Source organism: Dicentrarchus labrax, unplaced genomic scaffold (genome assembly GCF_905237075.1).
Source record: "Dicentrarchus labrax unplaced genomic scaffold, dlabrax2021, whole genome shotgun sequence".
NCBI classification, from domain to species: domain Eukaryota; kingdom Metazoa; phylum Chordata; class Actinopteri; family Moronidae; genus Dicentrarchus; species Dicentrarchus labrax.
In genome coordinates, this window is record NW_026136913.1 from 127504 (window position 1) to 152315 (window position 24812).

General features: G+C 37.9%; 1 protein-coding gene and 2 long non-coding RNA genes across 15 annotated transcripts in view; all 3 read right to left on the minus strand.

The window, feature by feature from the left end:
- LOC127360663 (V-set domain-containing T-cell activation inhibitor 1) overlaps nt 1-20591 on the minus strand; it is a 94617-nt gene extending 74026 nt beyond the window's left edge. For 5 of the 13 annotated variants that reach the window (XR_007883879.1, XR_007883877.1, XR_007883875.1 and 2 more), the window contains exons 1-2: nt 20437-20591; nt 19111-19446 (exon numbers count right to left, since the gene is read on the minus strand). Coding sequence is in view for 7 of the 13 variants with exons in the window: in XM_051395113.1 (XP_051251073.1) it covers nt 19111-19446; nt 20437-20518 (418 nt within the window). In the remaining 6 variants the exon portion in view is untranslated. Of the gene's footprint in view, nt 1-14947; nt 16564-17155; nt 17303-17442; nt 17722-17924; nt 17961-19110; nt 19447-20436 lie in introns of those variants that run through there. The other 8 variants (XR_007883878.1, XR_007883874.1, XM_051395115.1 and 5 more) reach the window with 6 other exon arrangements.
- On the minus strand, nt 4617-9033 carry LOC127360667 (uncharacterized). The gene is made up of 5 exons (XR_007883882.1): nt 8764-9033; nt 7749-8094; nt 6100-6135; nt 4829-5107; nt 4617-4686 (listed from the first exon to the last, which is right to left on the minus strand). It is a non-coding gene; the product is annotated as an uncharacterized LOC127360667 (long non-coding RNA).
- A 1095-nt stretch (nt 20592-21686) lies between the features above and the next one.
- LOC127360670 (uncharacterized) lies at nt 21687-22203 on the minus strand. Its single transcript, XR_007883884.1, has 3 exons — nt 22136-22203; nt 21967-22032; nt 21687-21865 (listed from the first exon to the last, which is right to left on the minus strand). It is a non-coding gene; the product is annotated as an uncharacterized LOC127360670 (long non-coding RNA).
- Between the last annotated feature and the right edge of the window lie 2609 nt (nt 22204-24812).

The following is a 24812-nucleotide window of genomic DNA, read 5'->3' on the forward strand; positions in this document are numbered from 1 at the left end:
CAGATCTCACTGTTCCAGCTGTCCTGTGGGGAAGACTAATGGACTGCAGGTCAATGTTACCAAACAGAAATAAAGACGATACAAATGAACTTTAATCTGAAGGTCTAACACTGAAAGCAGATCCTGGCTGCTTCTCCTGATGGGATATTCTCTTGTGGCTGCACGTCCATACAAATACAAGCAGGGACTAGAGGGGTCAGAGACTGATGTATCCCACCTACCCACCCATATTACACTCAGATTCAATTACAGATGGATGTTGTGATGTCATGGTGTGGACCAAGACTAGCTATTAGCTTTAGCGCGGCCTTGTGGTTGAGACGGGTCATTGTCTGTTGTGAGCAAGATTTCCTCCTCCAGTACCTTGGAAATGTCATATTTGTACTATAAACAGTATAAGTCCAGATTTACCTAAACTCTGGCATAAAATAATCAGAATAATACTGGGTGATTTATTGTCACTTCCTATAATCAAGATTTATTTTTCAATCAAGGATTTTGCTCATTTTTTTCTCTTAAAGGTCAGTTTGTATGTTTTCAGGGGATTTATTTGCAGAAATTGAATAAAATTTGCATAATTATGATTTCATTAGTGTTTAATCACCTGAAAATAAAAATCATTGTGTTTTTGTTACCTTAGAATGACACGTTTTTATCTACAAAGGGAGCTGGTCCTCTTCTGGCGGAGTCTGCCATGTTTCTACAGTAGCCCCGAAGGGACATTATAGGATTTATATACAGTATATATATATATACACATATATATACATATGTATATATATGTGTATCCATATAGGACCTTTAGTGTTTTTCCATGCTTGGAAGAAGAGCGGCATTCAGTTGGTATTCACTAAACCCTTCACACTGGTGCTTTAAGTGAACAGAACACAAAGAAAGAATGAGAATCCAAATGTATTTTAATGTTATTCTTTATTTTGACAGATCACAAATGAACTGTTAACTTTACCAAAATATTATGAAAGCAGGGACAGGAAACGTTACTTGTGATCGCTCAGCAGGCTGTTCTCTGTTTGAGGATCCCTACTAGTGCTCACCAAGGTGGACACTCCCCTCTTGTGACACAACTGGGAAATTGCACTTTCAAAAATACCACTGCAATACGCAAAACATTTTACAGTTTCTTCCAATTGCTAACACACTTTAATGACATACATAGCACAATTATTTAAACTGACACACACAGAGCAAAGGAGCTGTGCATATGTTGCACTGACTTGTTTGGTGAAAAAATAAACAGCTTGTGTGTGTATGTGCATATACAGTATTTCTGTGCATGTGAACAATCTGAAGAATCTTTTACAATTTGAACTATTTTAGTATTATGGCAAAGCATACTAAAGATGAGAATGCTTTTCATTATACCCAACAGTGTGTAGTTGGTTAGACAGCAATCTGGTAATCTGAAAGAAGTGTGTGTCATTTAGTGCAACAGTTTGATTTTGATAATGCTATATGTAGTTTTGGTTGCAGTGCTTCATTTTGCAGGATATATGAGGTATTTTGGGTGGTTTTGTGAATTGTGTTAAGTATTTTGATAAAACCAGCCTAGTTTGCAAAATTGTGTTTTAGCAATTGGCAAAACTGTAACAATTGTGACTATACATTTGTAGGCATCGCATTAGAATGCATAAAATAAATATCGATGAAACAAAAAATCATAACAAACATTGAACTCTTCCTTTAGCTTCAACTAACCATTTCATTTCTCACAAATGTTCTTCAGAAAAAAACAGCTTTGTTGTTTCAGTGTAAAAGAAACTAGTGCAAGCCTACATGGACAAACAGACATTCATCCACTGTAAAATGTCTGACTGTCGACAACAGAGTGAGAGAACACATCTCATCAGTAGCTCAAAAATAAACTATATCATAAAACTTCAGCATTGAATCAGAGATTTCCTCATTATATTGACACGTAGAAATGAAACATCCTTTGGCAAGACAAAAGTACTATTACAGTTCATTTCACATCCATAATAATGTAAAAACAAAATCAACACTGAGGCATATAAATATTTCCAAGCAGCTTCTGTGTCTCTTAAGACCTTTCTAAAAGACACCTCCACCTCCACCTGTCGATGTCACTATACCAGTGACAAAGGAGTCACAATCTTAACCAAAGTAATTTTATAACAATCTTTGATCTGATAACATCTTATCTGGACTCTAACAACCATCTTCAGCCAGTTACATTATATTGATTGTAAGCCCGAGAACCAGAGATCAGCTGGTACAACACCTGATCTGGTGGTTTTTGCCCCTGGGGCCCTATTCACAGACATTCTGAGGGAACTAGAAATATCTCCCATTGTCAAGTTGTACCTAAGGTTCCTCCTATTTACAGGAGTAGTGAACAGCGTTTCTGTGGCACTAGAACATTATGGGATGGTAATGATTCTTCCTCAGGTGTTACCAAAGTTATGGCTTGTATATATATATATATATATATATATATATATATATTATATTATATATTATTAATGTTATTATTATGCATTGTGTATTCTCATCTTAACTTTCTCTTTCTTGTCGTTATATGGTGGTCTCATACGAGTGTGCCACGTCAGATTCAGCGAACACTACCTAATACCTAACTTTAGATTTCTGTGTAAATTACCTGCGTAAAAATGATGAACTCCACCTGTGCATAATGGAGGAGTTCACGAGAACTGACGACCCGATAATACCATATAGGCTGTGTGAGGAAGTTAATTATTGAAAATAATATGGAAGAGTAAAAATAAAAACTTTACCAGCTCAGAGACAGCATTAACAGCATTAGCAGTGGAATTAAAGGACCTGCTAAAGCCAAGGAGTGGGAATGAATTAACCCCTCTCTCCCTGTCGGCCCCTCCAGTCTGAGCAGCACCGTGAAACTCACAGAGGAGAGACAGCGGTAGAGAGCCAAAACAACTGTCTGTGCAAATGAATAAAACAAATAATTAATTAATGTACCCCGTGAAAAAAGTTGTAGAGCATTTATAAACTAGGTCTGTGTCAACAATCACTACTGCTAAGTTAGCTATGGGCAGCAGAAGAAAGCCTTGTTTTGCCCGTTGGGGCGTTCTAATGAGGGTGTGAAATAACTGGTTAATGCCCTACGAGGTGTCCATAATCAGGAATTAATGGATGACCTATTATACAAAAGAAATTCCAACTACTTTTGTAATATTCACTTTCTGCCTAAAAATGGCTCCAAACATTGAAACATGTGTCGCAATTATTTTTTTAAGATGCAGTGAAATGTACAGATCTGACCTGCTGCATGGCTTCACACTGCGTTAGCTTTGTTGCTGCACGAAAACTCACTTTGCTGCGTGATCCTCGCTGGTATGTGTACATGCGTGTGTCGCTGCTGTAAACATACTTGATATGTCCTGAAGGTAACAGATACTTGTGAAAAAGAAATGGCTGTATCTGTGATTAGCACCCAGCAGCTACTCAGTGCACTGTGGTAGATTTAGTTAACCTAGATTTCCCCCTATTGACCAATCGATTGGTTGAAGAATAGGTAGTAACAAAATATTCTTTGGTTTACTAAAGCCTTACACAACTAACGTGGGACCAACTCCTGCTAAATGAATGCAACAGATAAACACTGGCCACTGATATCGGTGAACGCTGTCTAATTTGCTGACGTCAATCAACAAGGCAAATATTTGCCAATCACTAGATAATATCATCACCTAAATCAATGTGATGTAATGTTGTCACATTGTTGTAGACACACACACACACACACACACACACACACACACACACACACACACACACGTTAACAAAGGTAAAGCCATCAAGCAGTGGATGAAGTTATATCACTGAACCTGCAAAAAGGAAAAAAGTACATATTACATTATGTCAACTATTATATCATACAGAAATGATTTTGGTGGCCCACCCAGATAGATCTGCCGCCTACCAAATAACTTTAATGCTTGTATCCTGTTTTCAAACAGTTAACAGTGGATAAGTTGGTTTCAGTGACTCATGAATTCACTCATGGATTCATTTGTGCATTACAGAAGACTTCCAGTGCTCAGTGTTACCCTGAGGTCGACCACCAAACACACTGTACATCCTAAAGCTGAATTCACTCTATCACTTTAACACTGTGTGATGATGTCAGTTTCCACCTCTACTGACCATGTTCTGCTATTTGTGAATATTTTGGTCACAAAGCAGGTGACATCCAACCATTTCCAAACAATACCAGTCAGTTAGTCTTTACAAATCCACTTCTGGAGATAATAAACCATCATTTCCTTCATACAAATGTGCTTACATTATGCATGTAGAGAAAAGCTCTTTGTTGCTTATTTAAATGAAATGTATCAGAGGGGGCTTTCAAATGGAAAAACATGGAAGCTGCTGATGTTTTGGTTAAAGAGACTGAAAGGTGGGAAATTAAAATGTATATTCAGTCAGTTATGATAATGTATTTACAACTTGCTATAATAAACTTACATAATGAGAATCAGAGGTCTCTAAATAAAGTCTATTATTGATATGTTGATAAAATCCATTATATAAACTCACCTTTTTTGCAGCGTTTCTTTATGTGTTTTACAGCTACAAGAGATGCAGCAAGAGATGAAACTCCCAAAAAGAATCCACCTAACCATCCTGTGATGTCCACTGCGCTGCATTTGTCCTCAAACAGTTTCTCTGAAACACAAAACCCCGGTGTGAATGTGTTCATCATGTATAGCACAAAGGTTATAACCTACACTAAAGAAGGTGGTGGTCCTGAAATACTTGAACAACTGAAAGTATTTGCAGACTAAAAACACTGAGAGAGAAAACTCACCTGACACAGTGATGTTACGGTCAATCACATGGCCGATCTCCTCCTGTGTGGCTACGCAGTGGAAGCGGTTGGTTTTGGTCTTGCTCACAGTAGTTTGGAGGGTGATGTCAGAGCGGCCTCCTCTCTCTGAGGCTTGAGTCTCCTCAGCAGGAAGGATGTTTCCGTCACTGTCCTGCCATTGGAGCTTTGGCAGTAATTTAGCATCTTGCACGTCACACCTGAGCAGCACCCCGAACTGTGTGACATCAGCGATTGTGATGAAAGGCCTTGAAACTGCAACTGTGGAGACAGAATGAAGAACAGCGTATGAGCAACAGTTACAGCACTAGCACTATTGTTTTTTGTAAATGTGCAGTAGTGTGAGTTAGATATATGATATATGATTTATATATGAGATGAACTTATTTTAATACTTTGCTGCAGGATTTCTTTGTTAATAGGTCTACCTGTCAAACTAAAGTATGTAATATACAGTACCATACACAATATATAATAACTGCTAACCAAATCCTGCCAACACTACAGCTTTACATATTCAGACAGGTTTGGTTCAGTCCAGCCTTAATTAATGACAGATACCCCTTACTACTCACATTAGCATTACACCTGTAGGCTGTTGTGGCAATAACATGGTGCTGTTTGGGGCCAAGTGGAATAAACCATGTAGTGAGCAGTTCCAAAGATAAGATACATAATTTACATAGAGACAGATTAGGAGGAAATCTGTGGTGAGCATTGATATTCACTGATCTCTACATCTACAACGTGTGCACTACAACAAAAGAAGAGCTGGGAAATATAGATGCAAGTGTTGTCCTGTATCATAGTGAGCCAACACAGTGTTCAGTCGAGTTTGAGATGCTGCTGTTGATTGGCTCTAAGGAAACCGCAGGGTCTGCAGACGTAGAGATCAGTAACATCATCAATATCGGAACCTACCACAGATTTCTCTTTATCCGTCTTTAAACATCACTGTTGATCTAAAAGATATCTAATCAGCATTATTATTTGATCTGGAAAATTAGATATAGATATCTCATAATTACAATATTATAAGATGTGTTAACATTTATTGTGGAGAGCAGCTCAGCGTTGGATCTGCTGAGTTCTCACTGGTCATTAATTACCACATTTTTAGAAGAAGGTCAAAAGTTTTGAATAGTTTTGCACCTCAAGTTCATGAAGTTACTAAATCAAACGTTGTGACTGATACTGAGGCCTAGAGAGTTGTAGCACACAGTACAGATACAGAGATCAGTGGCTTCACTCACGTCTGGTTTCTCCTGATCGGTCTCTGAGGACAGGAACTGAAAGACGAAGAAGAACGGGTGAACGGGTGTGATATTAACCTGTCATATGCTCTTAGTGTAGTAATGGAGTCAACAACTAAAATGGTGTGGGGAAAAACACAACAAAGAAAAGCCCACAAACTGTATTAAATGAGGGAGCTGCATGTTTAAACTATCAGTAGCCAACATAAATTACAGATGCAGAAAAACTAATCCATGCATTTGTTACTTCAAGGCTGGATTACTGCAACTCTTTATTATCAGGTTGCCCCAATAAGTCCATTAAAACGCTCCAATTAATTCAGAACGCTGCAGCACGAGTACTGACAGGAACTAGAAAAGAGATAACATCTCTCCTGTACTAGCTTCTCTGCACTGGCTCCCTGTAAAATGTAGAATAGAATTTAAAATCCTCCTCCTCACCTATAAAGCTCTTCATGGTCAGGCCCCTTCATATCTTAAAGAGCTCATAGTACCCTATTACCCCTCTAGAACACTACGTTCTCTGAATGCTGGGCTACTTGTGGTTCCTATAGTCTCTAAAAGTAGAACAGGAGCCAGAGCCTTCAGTTACCAAGCTCCTCTCCTGTGGAACCAGCTTCCAGTTGTGGTTCGGGAGGCAGACACCCTCACCACATTCAAGAGTAGGCTTAAGACATTCCTCTTTGATAAAGCGTATAGTTAGGGCTGGATCAGGTGAGTCCTGAACCATCCCTTAGTTATGCTGCTATAGGCCTAGACTATCGGGGGATTTCCCATGGTGCACTGAGCTCCTCTCTTCCTCTCTCTTTCTGCACTCATTCATGTCCCATTAATGCATGTTACTAACTTCACTTCTTCCCCGGAGTTCTCGTGCTTTCTCGTCTCGCAGGTTCTTATCGATCCTGGTGGAGCCTCCTGCCATGGTCCTGCTAGATTGCCATTACCAATACTGTTGTTGCTGTGCACCTGTCTGTCTGTCTGTCTGTCTGTCTGTCTGTCTGTCTGTCTCTCTCTCTCTCTCTCTCTCTCTCTCTCACCCCAACTGGTCGAGACAGACGACCACCCACCTAGAGCCGGAGGATCTGTCCTAGGTTTCTGCCTTTTAACAGGCAGTGTTTCCTTGCCCTTGTCTCCAAGGTCTTGCTCATGGTGGTACTGTTGGGTCTCTGTAAATAATGTTTTACAGAGTTCGGTCTAGACCTGCTCTATTTGAAAAGTGTCCTGAGATAACTTCTGTTATGAATTGGCGCTATACAAATAAAATTGAATTGAATTGAAATTGAATTAAATGTAAAGCTTAGCTTAGTATAAAGACTGAAAAGCAGAGCTGGCTCTGTGTGAAGGTAGAAATCAGCCTCAAGTAGCACCACACGTACATGCACACAAGAATGCACATGATACAGATTGCTGTTGATACTTACTGATGTACTGCTGCCAGAGTGCAAAGAGAGATAAGAAGAGGAGCCCAAGTTAGCAAACAGTGCTGGATTGTTGTTAGAGCATGAAGGGGCAGGTGTATTAAATAATTTCCCCCTGGGATTATTAAAGTATTTCTGTATTAGTCACCCGAGGTTACTCAGGTGACTAATACACCTGTAAATCCAGTATCTCAGCAGAGAAGTAATATGCTGTTTATTGAAAGTACTCACCAACGATGAGCCTAACTGAGGTCAGTGTGTTGGGCTGAAGATGAGGAAAGGCACAAGTGAAATCTCCACTGTCGTCCAGCGTCGTATTTTGGATGATTATGGAGGCGTTGCCGTCCTTCAGCGCTCCCCTCAAAATGTAAGACTCGACCTTTGAACTGCTCGTCCTGACCAAGACGGCCGTTATTGTAATGATCCTTGGAATGATACAGGAACACCTCCTTCATCTCCTGCTTACCACCTTTGAGAACAATTTTCCTCCAGTCAAAGAGTTTATCTACCAGGTTGGTGGGAGAGAAGCAGGGTAACACGGCATCGCTCCCTTCTTTTACAAACACCACATCTGTCCCTGAAAGACGAAGCATTAATCAGTCACTGTGTTTAACAGAAATCAGGTTAATCAGGCAGAAAACCAGATAGCACGTTTACATCACGACACCTCAATAACTCTGAAACACCAGTTCAGAAGCATGTTAGTGAGTAGTCAGGTCACTGATGGGTAGGATGGTTATGTTAAGGGCAACTTGTGTATTTCTCAACCAGGTCACAAACAGACTTTAACTTTTATCGAGCATAAAGCCTGTCAATCATTGTGAATACGATTTCAAAATAAATTATTATTATTATGAACCGATAATGTATCAACTGTCATTTCTTTATTGGGATCATTTCTAATAATAAATATGTCTCATTGCCAGCCAATACTTTATCTGCCCCGATAATTTACACTGTATGGAGGGATTTCATTATAAAACCTATACACAGTTGTACAGATGTTGTGTCTGTGCAGGGGTATTAAACATAAACAAAATGTAACAAACTAATAAACACTATGATGAGCTATGATGGTATAAACCAAAGCTCAGAAACACAGCACACAGACAACAGCCAAGATGGCAGGATACCACAGAAAGTTACAGGACACACATCAAATCAAATCCATCGATCCGTCTGTGCAGGCCTTTCACAGTCCGTATGCCTCCTACAATGAAGAAGCAGAAAGTGTTTACTTGCTCACCGTTTGCATGTCCAAGTAACTTTCCAGAAACAGTCAGCAGCCAGATGCACAAGTAGAAAAGCTCCATCGTTCCAGTTTTCACCATGTTGTCCTGAGGAGGGTGAGCTAACCTAACGTTAGCCGTCCCCAATAAACTGTCAGTGAATCTCTAACACTCCTACAAGGAAGTAAAATGTTATGAATACGTTATTAACGAACACTAATAACAACTAGCGTTACAGCTGCACAGCCTCCTGTTAAAAGCCCCGAAGAAGCAGTAGTCGTCTTCTTGTTCAGGTGAACTTCCGGGTTCTGAACCGCTGCAGTCACCTTTACTTTACGGCGAGCCTCGAGTCACTTTGTGCTTCCTTTTCTCTCTATAATAATACAGTATTCCTGTTAGAGGTGTGTGTAGAGCAGAGGGGAGGACAGGGTGATGTTATAATGTGGACCTCCATGTTCTCCAGAAGGGTTCCACTAATCTGTCCTGTAACCAGCTGCTTTATCTGATACCAAAGAAAGGTTTCTGTCTGCAGGGTTTGAACTTTAATCAGAATTAAAACTTTGTTGCACCAGTTGTAGACAATAGTATCAGCTGCATCATACATCTGTACAAAAGGGATTTTCTTGAATGTGACTAAAGATAATGAAGTGAAGTTAGCCTTCCTGCTGTACATGTTATCCTCTGTTGTGCATTTAATAATAATAATACTTATTATCCAATAGCATTACATATATTCCAAACATCCAGTGCTTCCAACAGAGTGAAACAAAAATTATAAAATTATTAAACTGCACATTGTCAGAAAAGTTAAAAAACGTTTACTCCCAAAAACAAGACAACAATGATGAATAAGTTTTATAACAGAGAGCAGACAATGACCCACAGGACCAATTCCATGTTTAACAAAGCCTTAGAGACTAGAGGAGGTTTTACATCATCCACAAAGAGAGAGCTGCTAGTGGATGGTGTTTGCTCAGATGTCACTAATCTGGCCAACAGTAAGAAAACATGACTGATGCTGTCAAATTAAATTGGGATTACGTTGACTATAAGAAACTCGTAGAGTTAGACCGTGATCTCGTAGTTGTACATTTCATTAAAGGCTAATCTCTTCAACAGTTACACATAAAAGAATGAAAGCTGTCATTGGTCCAGTGCCAGTTCAAAATAAAAGTAAAATATCTTAAAATCAGTTATAAAACTGTCAGAGTGGCATTAAATACAGACTGAGGATACTGTTATTGAAGCTGATCTCAATAACTGAGAGTCTCAGAATCTGATATATAACATAAACATTTTATGGAAAACACAAAATACAAAAACTCCTTTGAGTTGTTCACCCAGATAAAACCTGTAAAAGGAAACTTTGTTGTGCAGCCTGAACAGATCCAGATTTTCATTCATGTCATTTTGTTTTCTTTCCTGCAGACGATAGGAACAGTGGAACAAATGGACGGGCAGAGGAGAATATACACTTGTCCAGTACTGAACCTCAATCTGCTTCCTAAGATCAGGATGACACATCAGTGTGAGAGTGAACGAGAGGCAAACTGTAAATTAGTATTATTATATTATACACACATTCCATTACCTTCAATGATCCTAACGGGGACAGTGCACCTGAATAAAGGTTACTGCAAACGTGTTCGATCCCGGTTCCTCCCGTCCACACGCTGAAGTGTCCTTGAGCAACACGCTGAACCCCAAATTGTTCCTGATGGTGAGAGCAGCACCTTGCCACTGAAGACTGCTCTTACTGGAAATGAATGTGAATGTTTTGCAGCTAAAGTGAAATATAATGTGACTTTGTGTTTTATTGACATATTTGTGTTATTGACATTATTTGGGACAACCCTGTATTGTTTGTTTATTTGTTAAGGTGAGTCAGAGTGTGTCAGGTACAGTTCCACACTGAACTCCACACTCAGTGTCCAGTTTATTAGGTCCACCTAGCTAAAGCTAATGCAGGCTAATACAACAGTCCTGCATAATAAAGTGTTGCTGACTGATGTTTGAATTGTATGAAGGTTTTATATTTGTTACTAATGATGCATTTGTAAAGTACAATGTAATTTCAGTGCTTTATAATTGAATAAAACTGTGTGTTGTGACTTTATCGGCTGATTCTAAGATTTTAACTATTTTGTAACATTTGTTTTAATAAAGACTTTTTTAGGAGAAGAAACACTTTGAATGAGACAATGTAGCAGATAAATCATCTTTAAAACCAAACAGATGGTTTACTACTGTATTTTCTGCCTTTATTATGATTTATAGTTGAGAGATGCAACAAATATTTGCAGCTGGACTCAAAGCAGTGCATTGTGGTCCATAGTGAGAAAATAACAGAATATATCTTCATTTGTCTTCATAAAACACAGACAGACAGTGAGTAAAAGAAGCACATAAAGGTCACATTTGATGATTTAATGACACAAAGGTTCTTCCAATAAATAATAATCCAAACGGAATGAACCATTAGTGTGGACCAGATGGGCTGATGGGATCTGCTTTCTGTAGGAGGGCCACTGAGACCACAGGGGCCACAGATTTAATCCAGAAACACTGCCTACTCACAAACTTCACAATATCTATCCATGGGGGACAGCATGCGTAAAATGCGCACTCTTTACCGCACCTGGTTTCTCTATAAATCCAGACTTTTGCACATTTCACCGTTAGCAGCCTTTATAAAAGAGGCCCCAGGCCATCCACATACTCTAAGGTCCAAACCAGACAAACCAGACATTGGTTCTAGACAGCTCTAGTCTTAGTTTTAATTATTATTAATGATCTATTCTTTATTAATACCCACCTGCGGTGAACTGTGCGCACTCTTCCTCCTCCCAGTGTCTTCCCACAATCATCCATTAACGGTCGATGCTCAGTAGACAGTGAATATACCGACCTGTTTAAGGAACCTGTGTTGGACTATCAGTGGAGAAAGACGGAGCAGCCAAAGTTAAATATTATCTGAAGGTAGGTGCGCTCTCTCAGCACCAAACAGTAACCAGAAAACCGTGTAGTACTTTGGTAACGACCAAAGAAACTCTAAAATACCGTCACACAAACATGGCAGACGGTGGATGAACAGTGTAATGAGTCAGTGTTTAATTCGGCTTGTATCGATCCACCAAAAAGCTCTTCTTTTATTGAGAAATCGTATTTTTTTAAAACGGCCCCCCTCTCATCCCCACAGTCTACTCCAACTACAATAACACAGCGAACCAATGGAGGCTGACAGCCAGCGGAGGCAACACAATCCTAAATGCACAGGGACAGCAGTCTGTCTTCATACATAATATTATTACCGAACTGACAAGAAGACAGTCGACATATCACATCCTTTATCTCGTGTTTCTAGAGTTCTGTGTTTTACGGACACGTTAGGAATTGTTAAAATGACGTGTTTCTTAAAGGGAGTCTGGCACAATATTTTCCCGGGGCGCGGGGAGCTTAGTTGATTTAGTACTCAGACTGCTTTGTGCATTTTTAACATTTGTTGAGATACTGTGTCCCACGGTGTCCAAGTAGGACCAAGTTTTGTTTTTGTAATCTTATAATAATAATAATAATAATAATAATAATAATAATAATAACTATAGGCCATCCACACTAAGGCACATACTGAAATGTAGTGATAATGTGCGTTTTATATTTAATCTGTGTGTATTTTATATTTCATGAGGACTGAGCTTTATTTCATGATCTGACCACCTGGTGTCGCTGTTTCCTGTGTCTGTAAAACTTTGCGGGAGCTATGCATGAGTGAGAGCATGCGCACTACTACCTACTGCACATTTCTTCTTAAGATCATTAACACGGTGAAAAATAATTAGTAAACACTAACAACATATGAATTAATTAAGTAAGATTATGATGTAAAATTAGTACAATAACAAAAGATGATTATCTATTAAAGGGAATGTGCACAATGTTAAAAATTAATATATACCTAAACAAAACAAATTAGTAAAATAATGAGCACACATATATTTTAATAAATGAACATGAGACTGCATGTGAGTTAAAATATTTAATTTTATATAATTTATGCATTCAAAGAATTAATCATAACATCCAACAATGAGTATATCTATATAACTTGAATACACAAAATCAGGAATTATCAAACTACTACCAAGAACTACACTAAACACCAGAGCTGAGATGCTGCTACCCCTCCAACCTAAACCTAGACTCAACTTGAGATAGTTAAGCAGGCGCGGACAGAAAGACATGCAGCAACGCTCTAACAGCCGCCACTCTTCTGGGAGGTTTTGCACATTCAGCTAAAAGAGGTCAGGCACTGATGTTGGAGGAGAAAGCTCGGCTCCTCCCAAAGGTGGAACAACAGCAGAGGGCCTTTTAAACTGTTGGTACTGTGTCACACTGATTGATTTGAGCCATTTTAATCATTTTATTTCACACTTTAAAGGCTGAACATGTTTTTATACTGTGAATGTTAAAGAGTTCGGTCTAGACCTGCTCTATTTGAAAAGTGTCCTGAGATAACTTCTGTTATGAATTGGCGCTATACAAATAAAATTGAATTGAATTGAATTGAATTGAAATTGAATTGAATTGAATTGAATTGAATTGATTTTATTGGTTGTAATAAATGATTTAATGTTCCTCAATTGCCCTTCATTTTCTTAACAGTGGGAGTAATTATTGGTTGGTAGTAGAACCTAACACTGTGTGTGACACACGCTTGGTTTGTGTGCATAAGGCGACAGTGTGACCGTTCATTCCAACACTGGAGAAGGTCTCACCAGAATCCACCAGTCCCGGCAATATGCCAAATTCAACTGATCGTCTGAGCCTCTGTTAGTCCTTGATCCAGGTCTGTACATCTGTCCTGTTACTTTTCTTAAGCCAGAAAATCCTGGAGGAGAATCTGCATTAGTTTCACTTTAATCAGTTTCTGACAGTTCAAATACAGGAATCACTGCAGTGCACAATCCAGAGACGTCTAACAATGAATGCAGAGCTGGAACTAAATTTGATGTCCACAATTTATTTATTTTCTGTTTTGTCCCAATCTTAATGTGGATATTTAGCAGCTAAAATGTCTTTATATTGCCCTCGCCTTATTGCCCACAATAGAGAATTGATAAATGATCAGATGTTTTATTCATCTTAGAGAGAGAAGAGTCTCTGCTCCACCTGTCAGTCACATAAAGCCACAGTGAATGATCTCAGAAAGAACCAATGTGATGATTATTTGATTGCTCTTTCTATTGAAGCTAACTATGTATCTCACACTGTGCATCCCCACCCTGCTGCTGCTCCCTGTTATCTTATTAATAAAAGCAGGGATGGTACAGCAGTGAACACTAATAGTCACAGCTCCACTATTATAAAGCCTGATGAACTTCAGTTCAGAGGGGAAGGTTGTAGATTTGTGTTGGTTGTTCTTTCCTCTCCCATTAATCATCTCACAGCCCCTCAGATTTATCTGGTGACCCTTTTTGGAGGGGACTGACCCTAGGTTGAGAACCACTGAATGAACAAGCTAGTAGTTAGTTAAATTACCTCCACCTGGAGCAGCTACAACAGTAACATGTTAGTAACAAGCAGCAAACAAATCCAGTCATCTTTTGAATCAGGAGGATTCTGTTTTTAGGAGTTTTAATTCTATGATCAATCTTAATAAGTTTGTGATCTTAAAGCAGCAACAAGGGACTTTGATTCTGTGTTGATCTGGGGACCCCATGTGGTTAAAAGTGGTAGTGTTTCCACCTCTTTGTTTTATTGATTTCAAGTGAATTCAACCAAATCTGACCCGGTGTCATCCATCCAGAGTAACTGTATAGAACCAGCCAATCTCTCTCTGTTTGTGTCGGTCATATAGAGACATCAGTATTAAACTGAGACTGTTTCATAACCACTTAAACTGCTTGTAGTACATTTAACCTGAAGATCAGTGAGGGAGAGTCATTAACCAAATGTCCAGCAGCCAAAAACCCAACAGCTTAAAGCTTCACACAGAAACAGAACTAACCAGGACCTCTGTAGCAGCTGTTGTTCAGCTTTAGAAATCACTCATCTTAACTCTATTACTCACAATATAAATATAAAATGTCTCTAAAGAACTTGTTTTTAGTCTTTAGTAAGACTTTAAGTATCCAAAAACAGCTGCTGCAGCAGATCAATAATCACTTCAAAATAAAAGCATCCAGTCATCAATCAGGAAGGTTTGTTCAAAAAGTTTATTTACACAATCGTAGTGTCAGTCATGATGATTGTAATGCCTCACTATTGCTTAGGAAATTTAACAAAGCACCAATATGAGAGAGACACCTTGGAAACATTGAAAACTTTGTGAAAGCACAGCTGGTTTGGTCAAACTATATTTCAGTATGGCACCTGAATAAAAACATGAAACTTCAGTACAAATAACTAATAGTAAACACACACCATCTTCTATAATGCAGTGTGTATGCTCACTATCTGTAATGGCAGTCAGCATCAATAATACACATTCAGTCAGAGTATATTACAGTGGACAAACACAACAAGGCACATTGAAGCAACACAGAAGATAGCTGACAATATATACTATAAAATATTTACAAGCAAGTTCAGCTGGACCTCCCATGTCAATAAATAGACCTTTTTTAAGAATTAAAACCAGTGTGAGTTTAACTCTACCTTCTCTTTACAATCGTTTCCCTTTTTCCTTCAGCTAGGAATCTGATCTGCATTAATGTTTATTACAATCTCAGATCTGAGAAAAGTCTTTTGTTTCCATCTCTTCTCATCTCTCATTTAAGAGTCTCTTCTCACAAGCTTATTCAGACTATTAATGTTCAACATCCATGATATCAACCATTACTGCTTCACTTCACAAGCTTCCTTTTGGTTGTATTTAAGTTTTGTCTCTTGTTTTAAGGCACAGCATGATTAAGCTACAAGTTACTTTATATTCACACATCATAGATTCAGGAATCTGTTGTTCTGACGAATCAACCCACTATCTCTCTGCTCTGTTACAGTGTCATTAATATATATCTATTTAGTGTACCTGACCTTTTTGTTCTGAAACCTTTGAGAAATAAAAATGTAGATGTAATGTCATACAATATGACCTCTATGTCTCTTTAGTTTTATCAGTACTTTTCCCTTATTATTTATCACAAGTGTTTTTTCCTGTTTTTTTGAGTTGTCTGTTGCTTCACCTCATTCATTTATGTGCTATAATACATGTAACAGTCCAGCATAAAGTTACATTTTGAGTCTTCATGGACAACAGTGTGAGAGGAAATACGGGACAATACAATTCATTCATAAAAAAGCCCTGTAATAAAAATGGTCTTTGTTGTTTGAGCTGCCTTATGTTGAAATATATCTAAGACCGTAGAGAGTGTAGGTATCAACACTAACCTAACATTAAGTGGCACAGATATAAAACACTTTGGCAGAATTTACCTGAGGAAAACGTCCTGTAATCCTAATAAACCTGTAATCTTGATTGATGTTGTTAATTTCCCCCTGATTTCACGTCCAATTCCTGCTCCAACATGAGCCTTTGGGTCAAGTTGGTTTACAAGCAGTTACTGTGGTGGTATTCACGGTTGAGGTGCAACTCATCAACTACATCTGATTACTGCAGAGTATTGAAGGGTAGGAAGACAAAGTGGTTGTAGATTGCACATGTACACTGTACAGCACACACCCCTCCACAACATGAACCTATCAAACAGGTGGTGGGTTAAGTGGCTGTGAAGAACCGTCAGAAGAACTGTTAGAAGAACCGTTAGAAGAACCGTTAGAAGGAGCTTTAGAAGCACCGTTGCTCTGCTGATGAGAACCTGCAGAGAAGAAAAAAGTATATATTACATAAAGTTAACTTTTATATTACAGAGAAGAATCTGTTTGTCAAAAGTCTGCAAACTGTACACAGTGGAGATTCAAAAGTTGTTTTTAGTCAGCTGATGAATTCATTTGTTTTACAGATGACTCTCGATGTTCAGTGTTACCCTGAGACCAATGAACCTTTCCATGATATTCTAATTTATTGAGATACACCTGTAAATGAATGAGTGACTTCAAGCTTTATGTTCTCAAACTATAAAAGATCATAAAATAGTTCAATAATATGCCAATATGTTTACCATCATATGCTCCTCTGAGGGCTCCATAGGAACCATGTTTACCATTTTTGGCTCAATTGATCAATTACTTCATTATAAATATGGCTGCAGGTCTCATGTAAATACAAACTTGAATTTCTCCAACAGGGGATTAATAAAGGTAAATCTTATCTTATCTTATCTAACAGAATGGTTCATATCTGAGAAGACAAAAACAAACTGTCAAAGTCTCTGGACCTGATAGTCTCAGTGGATCTGTTATGTTGATGTCTGCACATTATGGATCTGTTGATACATTATATAAACTTACCTTTAATACGACGTATTACGATGCACTTTGTAGCCACAAGCACAAACTGAACTGCAGCAAGAGTTAAAACTCCTAAAACCAATCCACTAAACAATCCACCCAACCATCCAATGAGCTCTTTGCTGGATGATTCCTCACACAGTTTCTCTGAAACACATCACAAAAAAGTTAATGTAACACTCAAACTGTAACTGCAGATCATGTACAGCACACTGCTCATAGACTACACACAACAACAATTAAAGGGGTCTAAAAATATTTGAAAACTAATTTGAAAGAAATCTCACCATAGATGAACACGTAGGTCTCAGAATGAGTCTGATGGTGGATTTCCTCCTGTGTGACTACACAGCGGTAGTGGTCGGTCTTGGTCACAGTGGTGAGGAGGGTAACGTAGTAACGTCCTCCTCTGTCTGAGACCTGTGGCTCCTCAGCAGGAAGGATGTTTCCAGCTCTGTCCTTCCACTCTACTTTAGGTTTAGGAGAAGCACCTTGAACCTCACACTGCAGCAGTGCTCTGTACTCTGTGACATTCAGTGTCCAGATGTACGGCTTTGGAGATGCTCCTGTGAACACAGTATAAAGAAAAGCTTGTTAAGGACAGCTCTGCTCTCCATTAAGGCTGATGGGCCCTTTAGATAGTGACCCACAGAGTCCTACCTTAAAAGACAGATCAGGAGAAATCATGCTGATGATGTCACTAACTACTCATAAGCTGGGTATCTAACAGGGTTACAGATATAGATATCAGTGAGACATCATCACTCACCTGTGATTTCTCCTGATCGGTCTTTAATGGTAAGCTCTGAAACACAATAAGAACATTAATTACAGTGAGTGATATTAGAAACTTATATGTCACTGACATATTAATAGAATACAATGGAGGAAAATGACATAATTCACACAGCAAAGGACTCAAATTTAATAAGGGAGCTTCATGTTTGTTTGCATGTTTTAACTATCTGATTGATCTCAGCAGGTAGAACTGATTAGGCAGCACTCCACTTAATTTCCTGTTTGCTTATTTGCTTTGTTTTAGTTAAATAAGATAATCCCACTCTGATGTCTGTGCAGTAATGAAGCTAAAGCCAGCAGAAGTTAGCTTAGCATAAAGACTGAAAGCAGAGGGAACAGCTAGCCTGGCTCTATCTAAAGGTAAAATCAGACACAAGCACTTCTAAAGTGTTTAAACATAAACCTAAAAACACAGGTTGTGGTTTTATGGGAGCATACAAGCTGTAAGTCTTTCCTGCCTAGACTCCTAATCAATGCAATGTATTGTGATCAGGATGTGATCAGATCTGACTGACTACATTTGGAGATACTCGTCTGGCTCGCATTGTGTATGTATGTAGAGTTATATGTAACATGGGGAACCCCTTGACAAATATCATTTTGTTTTGTGTGTTTATTGAAAACAAAACAATCTTTTAATGGTATGTAAGATACTATAGATAGGGATGCACCGATCCACATTTTTTCACTTCCGATCCGATCCCGATACCTGAATTTGGATATCGGCCGATACCGATACTATTCCGATACCAGAGCTGTGTTTGCTTTAATATTATCATTATCATTATTGTTGATTTTTATATGAGGCTGAAATAAACTCCTCAACAGGCAAGTATGATATCACCTGTGGAGTCATTTCAGCAGACAACGTTAAAGCGCAGACATGGCTCATGGATATCGGAAATCTCCGCAGGTTGGATCGGGAAATTCCGATACGTGAATTACGCTGGTATCGGTCCCGATACCGATACTGGATCGGATCGTCCCCATCCCTAACTATAGATAATATTTTTATTAATATTTTATAATGGTCTGGTCACACAGCACGTCTCACTAAAGACTAAATGGACTAAATGGGATCAAACATACAATGACTGCTGCAGATCTTGATAATATAAAATAATATTAACATTAAACTGTTTAATGAAAGTACTCACCAACAACAAGCTCAATGTAGAAGGTTTGTCTTGGTTGAAGACGAGGAAAATGACAGGTGTAGTTTCCACTGTCAGATATCTTCGTATCTCTGATCTTTATGGAGGCGTTACCGTTCTTCAGTTGATCAGAAAAATGTGAGACTCGACCTTTGAACTGCTCATCTTGGCCGTTATTGGAATGATCGCCTGCATCATACATGAACACCTCCTTCTTCTTCTTCTGACCATCTTTCCTCCAGTCAAACAGTTTATCTACAATGTTCTCCTTGGAGCTGAGAGAACAGGGTAGAATAACATCACTGCCTTCTTCCACAACCACTCTGACCACAGCTGGACCTGAAAGATGAAACATATTTCAATCATTAGTTTTAATAGAGAACAATCATTAAATATAAATGATCAATCTAATAGATATGATAACAGATTGATGCAGAAATGAGTAAATATTCAGCTCAGTTTTTCTCCATTGTTTTGATATATTGTTAGAAACAGAAGCTCAGTTTTGAGAGCACATCCATCCATGATACCCAAGGTGCAAGAGGAGGAGCTCATGCGGGACACTGTACTCTCTACAACTGAATGTGTTAGAGTACATTGGGAGGATGGAGAAGAGTCAGACTGGACCTCATATTCTCCACCTTATTCACAGAATGACCAATGAACTCTTCAGATTGCTCAACATCTGGGGCCAGATGCATTAAACTCTCGTATGTTTAGGTGTAGAAATCTGTGTACCCACAAAACAGGAAACACGCAGTCTTTAGTTCAGATTTCTAAAACCTACGTCTGTTCCTGCGTGTTTTTCCCTCATACATCTCTATCATCCTGAAACCTGCACGAGCCTTCTGACCATTCCCACCATTTACTATAAATGGCTTAAAAAGGACCCAACTGATTGATTGTGTTTCTGCAGCTGATAACACACACACACACACACACACACTTCACACACCACTGTTAGTTTCTAGAATTAATAAATAATTTGTTTATTGGCTTTGTGCTTTTATTCTTTAAGACCCGAGTTGTTATTAATATGCTCTCTAACAGTTATAAACGTGTTTAAATAAGTATTATAAAGTTGTTTTCATGTTCAGGTGAACTTCTTCAAGTCTTGGTGACAACAACAGTTGGCTAAGCTGGCTGGTTACGGTGCTAGCTGTTATATGAATCGTTGTATTATTGTTATTATTATTATTATTGTTGTTATGATTGTGTATTGAATCTTTATTTGAGGGTGAGTTGTTGCAGTGGACTAATCAGTAACTGTAAGCTCTCAGTAGCTCACATTAACTAACACTAAGTGAATATAGTGTTTGACTTTCTTACCGGTTTCATGTCCAAATATTATTCCAGCTGATATCAGCAGACAGACACATACATCCTTCAGAGCTGTTTGCTTCATTCTCATTAGTTGTCCTCCTGAATTAAAGCTGAGGGGACTAAAAACTAACGTTAACTATCGATGTTGTGATGATGGCTGCTTGGAAAACTTTCCTCACCGACCTCTCCCGGAAGTGAACCTTGCTTCCTCTTCAGGTTCTTTAAAAATAAAGTTTATTTACAAACGTAAACATTGACAGTCAATAAACAGACAATGCCAGCGGACAGACTGTAATCATACATTAGTTAAATAAAGTGTACAAGGTAAATAAACGTAAAGTTCAGACACTTCAGAGACTGTAACACACATCAGGGATTTAAAATCAACTTAAAATCCTGATTAAAGGACAATTACTCCATAACTTCTAACTTATCCAGATAACATTGTTGTTGTTTATGTGCTTTGTTGTATGTTTTGTGTATTGTTGTCCTTGTTTTTAATGGTTTATGTGTTTGTATGAAGTGTCCTTTGTGTCTGACATTACATCTGTCCAGAGACTGCAGATGAAAATGAGTCAGGACGGTTAAACTGGCACATTTACAGAAATATCTGTTACTGTAACTTTAAACTGTTTACATAATGAATAAATAAATGATGAGATGATATCTATTAGGTGGAGAATTATATTAACACAAAACATTTCAGCAATGTAATGTCAGTATTCTCATTCACAGTTTGGTTTTATTTTTAAATACATTTATTTTGGTGTCTCTAGTATCTAACCCGGTAGGACCTCAGGTACCAAGGTTAGGATCTTGAGTCTGACCTGTAGACCTTTTACTATATGTCCTCCCCTCTCCTGTCCATCTCTCAAGCTGCCCTGTCGAGTAGAAATACACCCAAAAATATGAATTTTATTAAAGAAATTCAACAAATCAAACTTTCACTGCTTATCAAGGAACTTTAATAGTGTAACGCTGGTTACTCTTAGCGTTAACTATAACTTGATTGTTACTTTATTAACTACCTTTGGGTCGTGGGTGAAGCAAGAGCACAGGGACAACTTCATCTTGGTTATTCGATCCACTTTAATGTCCGTAGGACAACTGAACACACTTAACATCATATCACTCCGCCAATCTTAACCATGGGTAACATTCCAGGTAACTTGCACCTTATGTAGTTCTAGGGCCGGCCCAAGCCTCCATGGGGCCCTAAGCAAAATTTGATTTTGGGGCCCTCTATTACTGTGTCTTTTTGGGAATGTGAATGTGTCCTTTATAGGCAGTGGCCCTCTTAATACCTGTTCAGTCCTTTCTGAGTCTGACAGGAAAGAGGGACACTCAGCTGGGTCAACTGGCGGAGCTGCTGATCCCTGCTCCAAACTGGATGCTGAAGAAGACACATCAATCTCCATGACCAAAGATGAAGGACCTATAGGGAAATTAAAATAATATTTTTGGACAAAATTATTCATCTCAGAATATTCTGCAGTACACTGATCAATTATAAAGTTTGTTCTGTTGTTAACTTACCAGGTACAGCTGAGGTTGCAGAGAGGACAGTGGGCACAGTGGATGGAGCAGAGGATAGAGATGGACCTGAGATGAAAAACATGTCCCTTGTCATATGATTATATCTTATATTAGTATATCTTAATGAGATAATCTGACTAGAAATTAAATGTATATGATGTTTGATCACCTGATTCATCAGCCTTGGCTGCTCCTGAGGAGGTGGATTGCCCCTGGGCTGAGTCAGTGCCTCCTCCTAAATATTCTAACAGTGCTCCTGGGGAAGTTTCATATAACGTATGAGCACAATAGGGAGTTGATGTAAAAGGAATATGTTTATTTACTCACATAAATTACTGTGCTCTGCAGCAAACAATTGCAAACAACATACCTCAAACTATAAGTTAACTAAATTAATTCATTAATGTAAAACCATATTGCTAACAAACGTCACCGCGTTTGTAATTAACGTTAGTTTTTAAACATTTGCTATCAAACGTTATCAAAAACGTTGTTTTGATGCCAAAAGCGACTCAGAATAATATAAATACACTGAGAATCAACTTATTCAAAGTATTACACAAACACAACAACGTTAGCTTGAATAGTAAACTATCTAACCTATATAATCCTATATAATCCTATCTAACCTATATAATCCTATCTAACCTATATAATCCTATATAATCCTATCTAACCTATATAATCCTATATAATCCTATCTAACCTATATAATCCTATATAATCCTATCTAACCTATATAATCCTATATAATCCTATATAATTTATATAATCCTATATAATCATATCTAACCTATATAATCCTATCTAACCCATATAATCCCTATATAATCCTATCTAACCTATATAATCCTATATAATCCTATCTAACCTATATAATCCTATCTAACCTATATAATCCTATCTAATTTATATAATCCTATCTAACCTATATAATCCTATATAATCCTATCTATCATATATAATCCTATCTAACCTTTATAATCCTATATAATCCTATCTAACCTATATAATCCTATATAATCCTATCTAACCTATATAATCCTATATAATCCTATCTAACCTATATAATCCTATCTAACCTATATAATCCTATCCATCCTATCTAACCTATATAATCCTATCTAATTTATATAATCCTATCTAACCTATATAATCCTATATAATCCTATCTATCATATATAATCCTATTTAACCTATATAATCCTATCTATCCTATATAATCCTATCTAACCTATATAATCCTATATAATCCTATCTATCCTATATAATCCTATCTAACCTATATAATCCTATCTATCCTATCTAACCTATATAATCCTATATAACCTATATAACCTATATAATCCTATATAATCCTATATAATCCTATCTAACCTATATAATCCTATATAATCCTATCTAACCTATATAATCCTATCTAACCTATATAATCCTATCTAACCTATATAATCCTATATAATCCTATCTAACCTATATAATCCTATCTAACCTATATAATCCTATATCTAACCCATAAGAGAGAAGTAGTAAGACGTTTTGAACTAATGTTAGCTAGTAAATTAGCTATTACAGGCTAATGTATTTGGAACTAAATATCAACAATAATTAGGGACTTTAATAATTTCAGGGAACTTTTCAAAATCTCCTTGACACCAAATGTTACATTACCAGGACATACCTTTATCTTGTCGTTGTTTCTCCTCTTCCTTTTCCTTCCTCTTCCTCTTCCTCTTCCTCTTTCTGCCCCTGAAGGTAACGTTAGGTCCTTTATTGTGACATCATTCACCTGCTCCTAGCTCCTGGATGCTCAGTGCACACGGCACTGTACGGTTGGGAGCTCTGCACACGTTACTAACAGAGCTCTGACCGTTGGAGCGAGAGGCAGTAGGAAACTACACTCTGTTAACATCATATTGTTGTTGGGTTCTGGGGGTTTTTGTACAAGAATTTACATTTGATAATATATGATTCATCATCACTCACACATGGAAAAAAATAATTAATTACTTTTTTCTTTTTTAAGTTAATTGCTCTTGGGGCCCCCCAGTGGTCAGGGGGCCCTAAGCAGCTGCTTAGTTCGCTTATGCCTTGGGCCGGCCCTGCGTCCAGCTCAACTGCAGCTCGTAAATATTTTATTGCTTGTGTGAATATTTTTTATAGCCACGTGAAATACAATTTTAAGTTACATTGTTTTAGACTATTTTCATCATGAAAAGCACAAATCTTCTAGAACCAATGTGTGATTGATCATTAAATCTCATTAATGCTGTAATAATGTGCAGTAAAGAAAAGATGAGTGAGTATGTATTGTATTTTATATTTTATATTTCAAGAGACAGTTTTCAGCCTTCTTCTGTTTCAGTGTGCCTTGTTGTTTGTTCACTAGAATATATTCTGACTGTCATTACACATAGTGAGCATACACACTGCCCTAATGTGATTTATACAGTTAGTTAGTTCAGTGCAGTGGTTCCCAACCTAGGGGTCCGGCCCTCCAAAGGGTCACCAGATAAATCTGAGGAAAGCATTTACCCAGTGGGGTTTTTGGGTAAAATATTGGATATTTAACATAATATTGAGCTCTTTGGACCTTGAACAGTAATTTAAATAAAACCATGTGAGACGTTTAGAGGTGGAGAGTCTCTGGTGCAACAGCTGATAAATCATGGACATCAGGACAAGAATAAGGAGCCTCAGCTGCACACTGCTTTATTTTAAGAGGCAATCAGACAGAAATGTTGGGAACCACTAGTTGTTAAATAAAGGTAGTGCAGTAAAATGTACAACAGTCCCCTCTGAACCCAAGTGGAGCAGAAGTACTATACTAGTATACTTAGTTACTT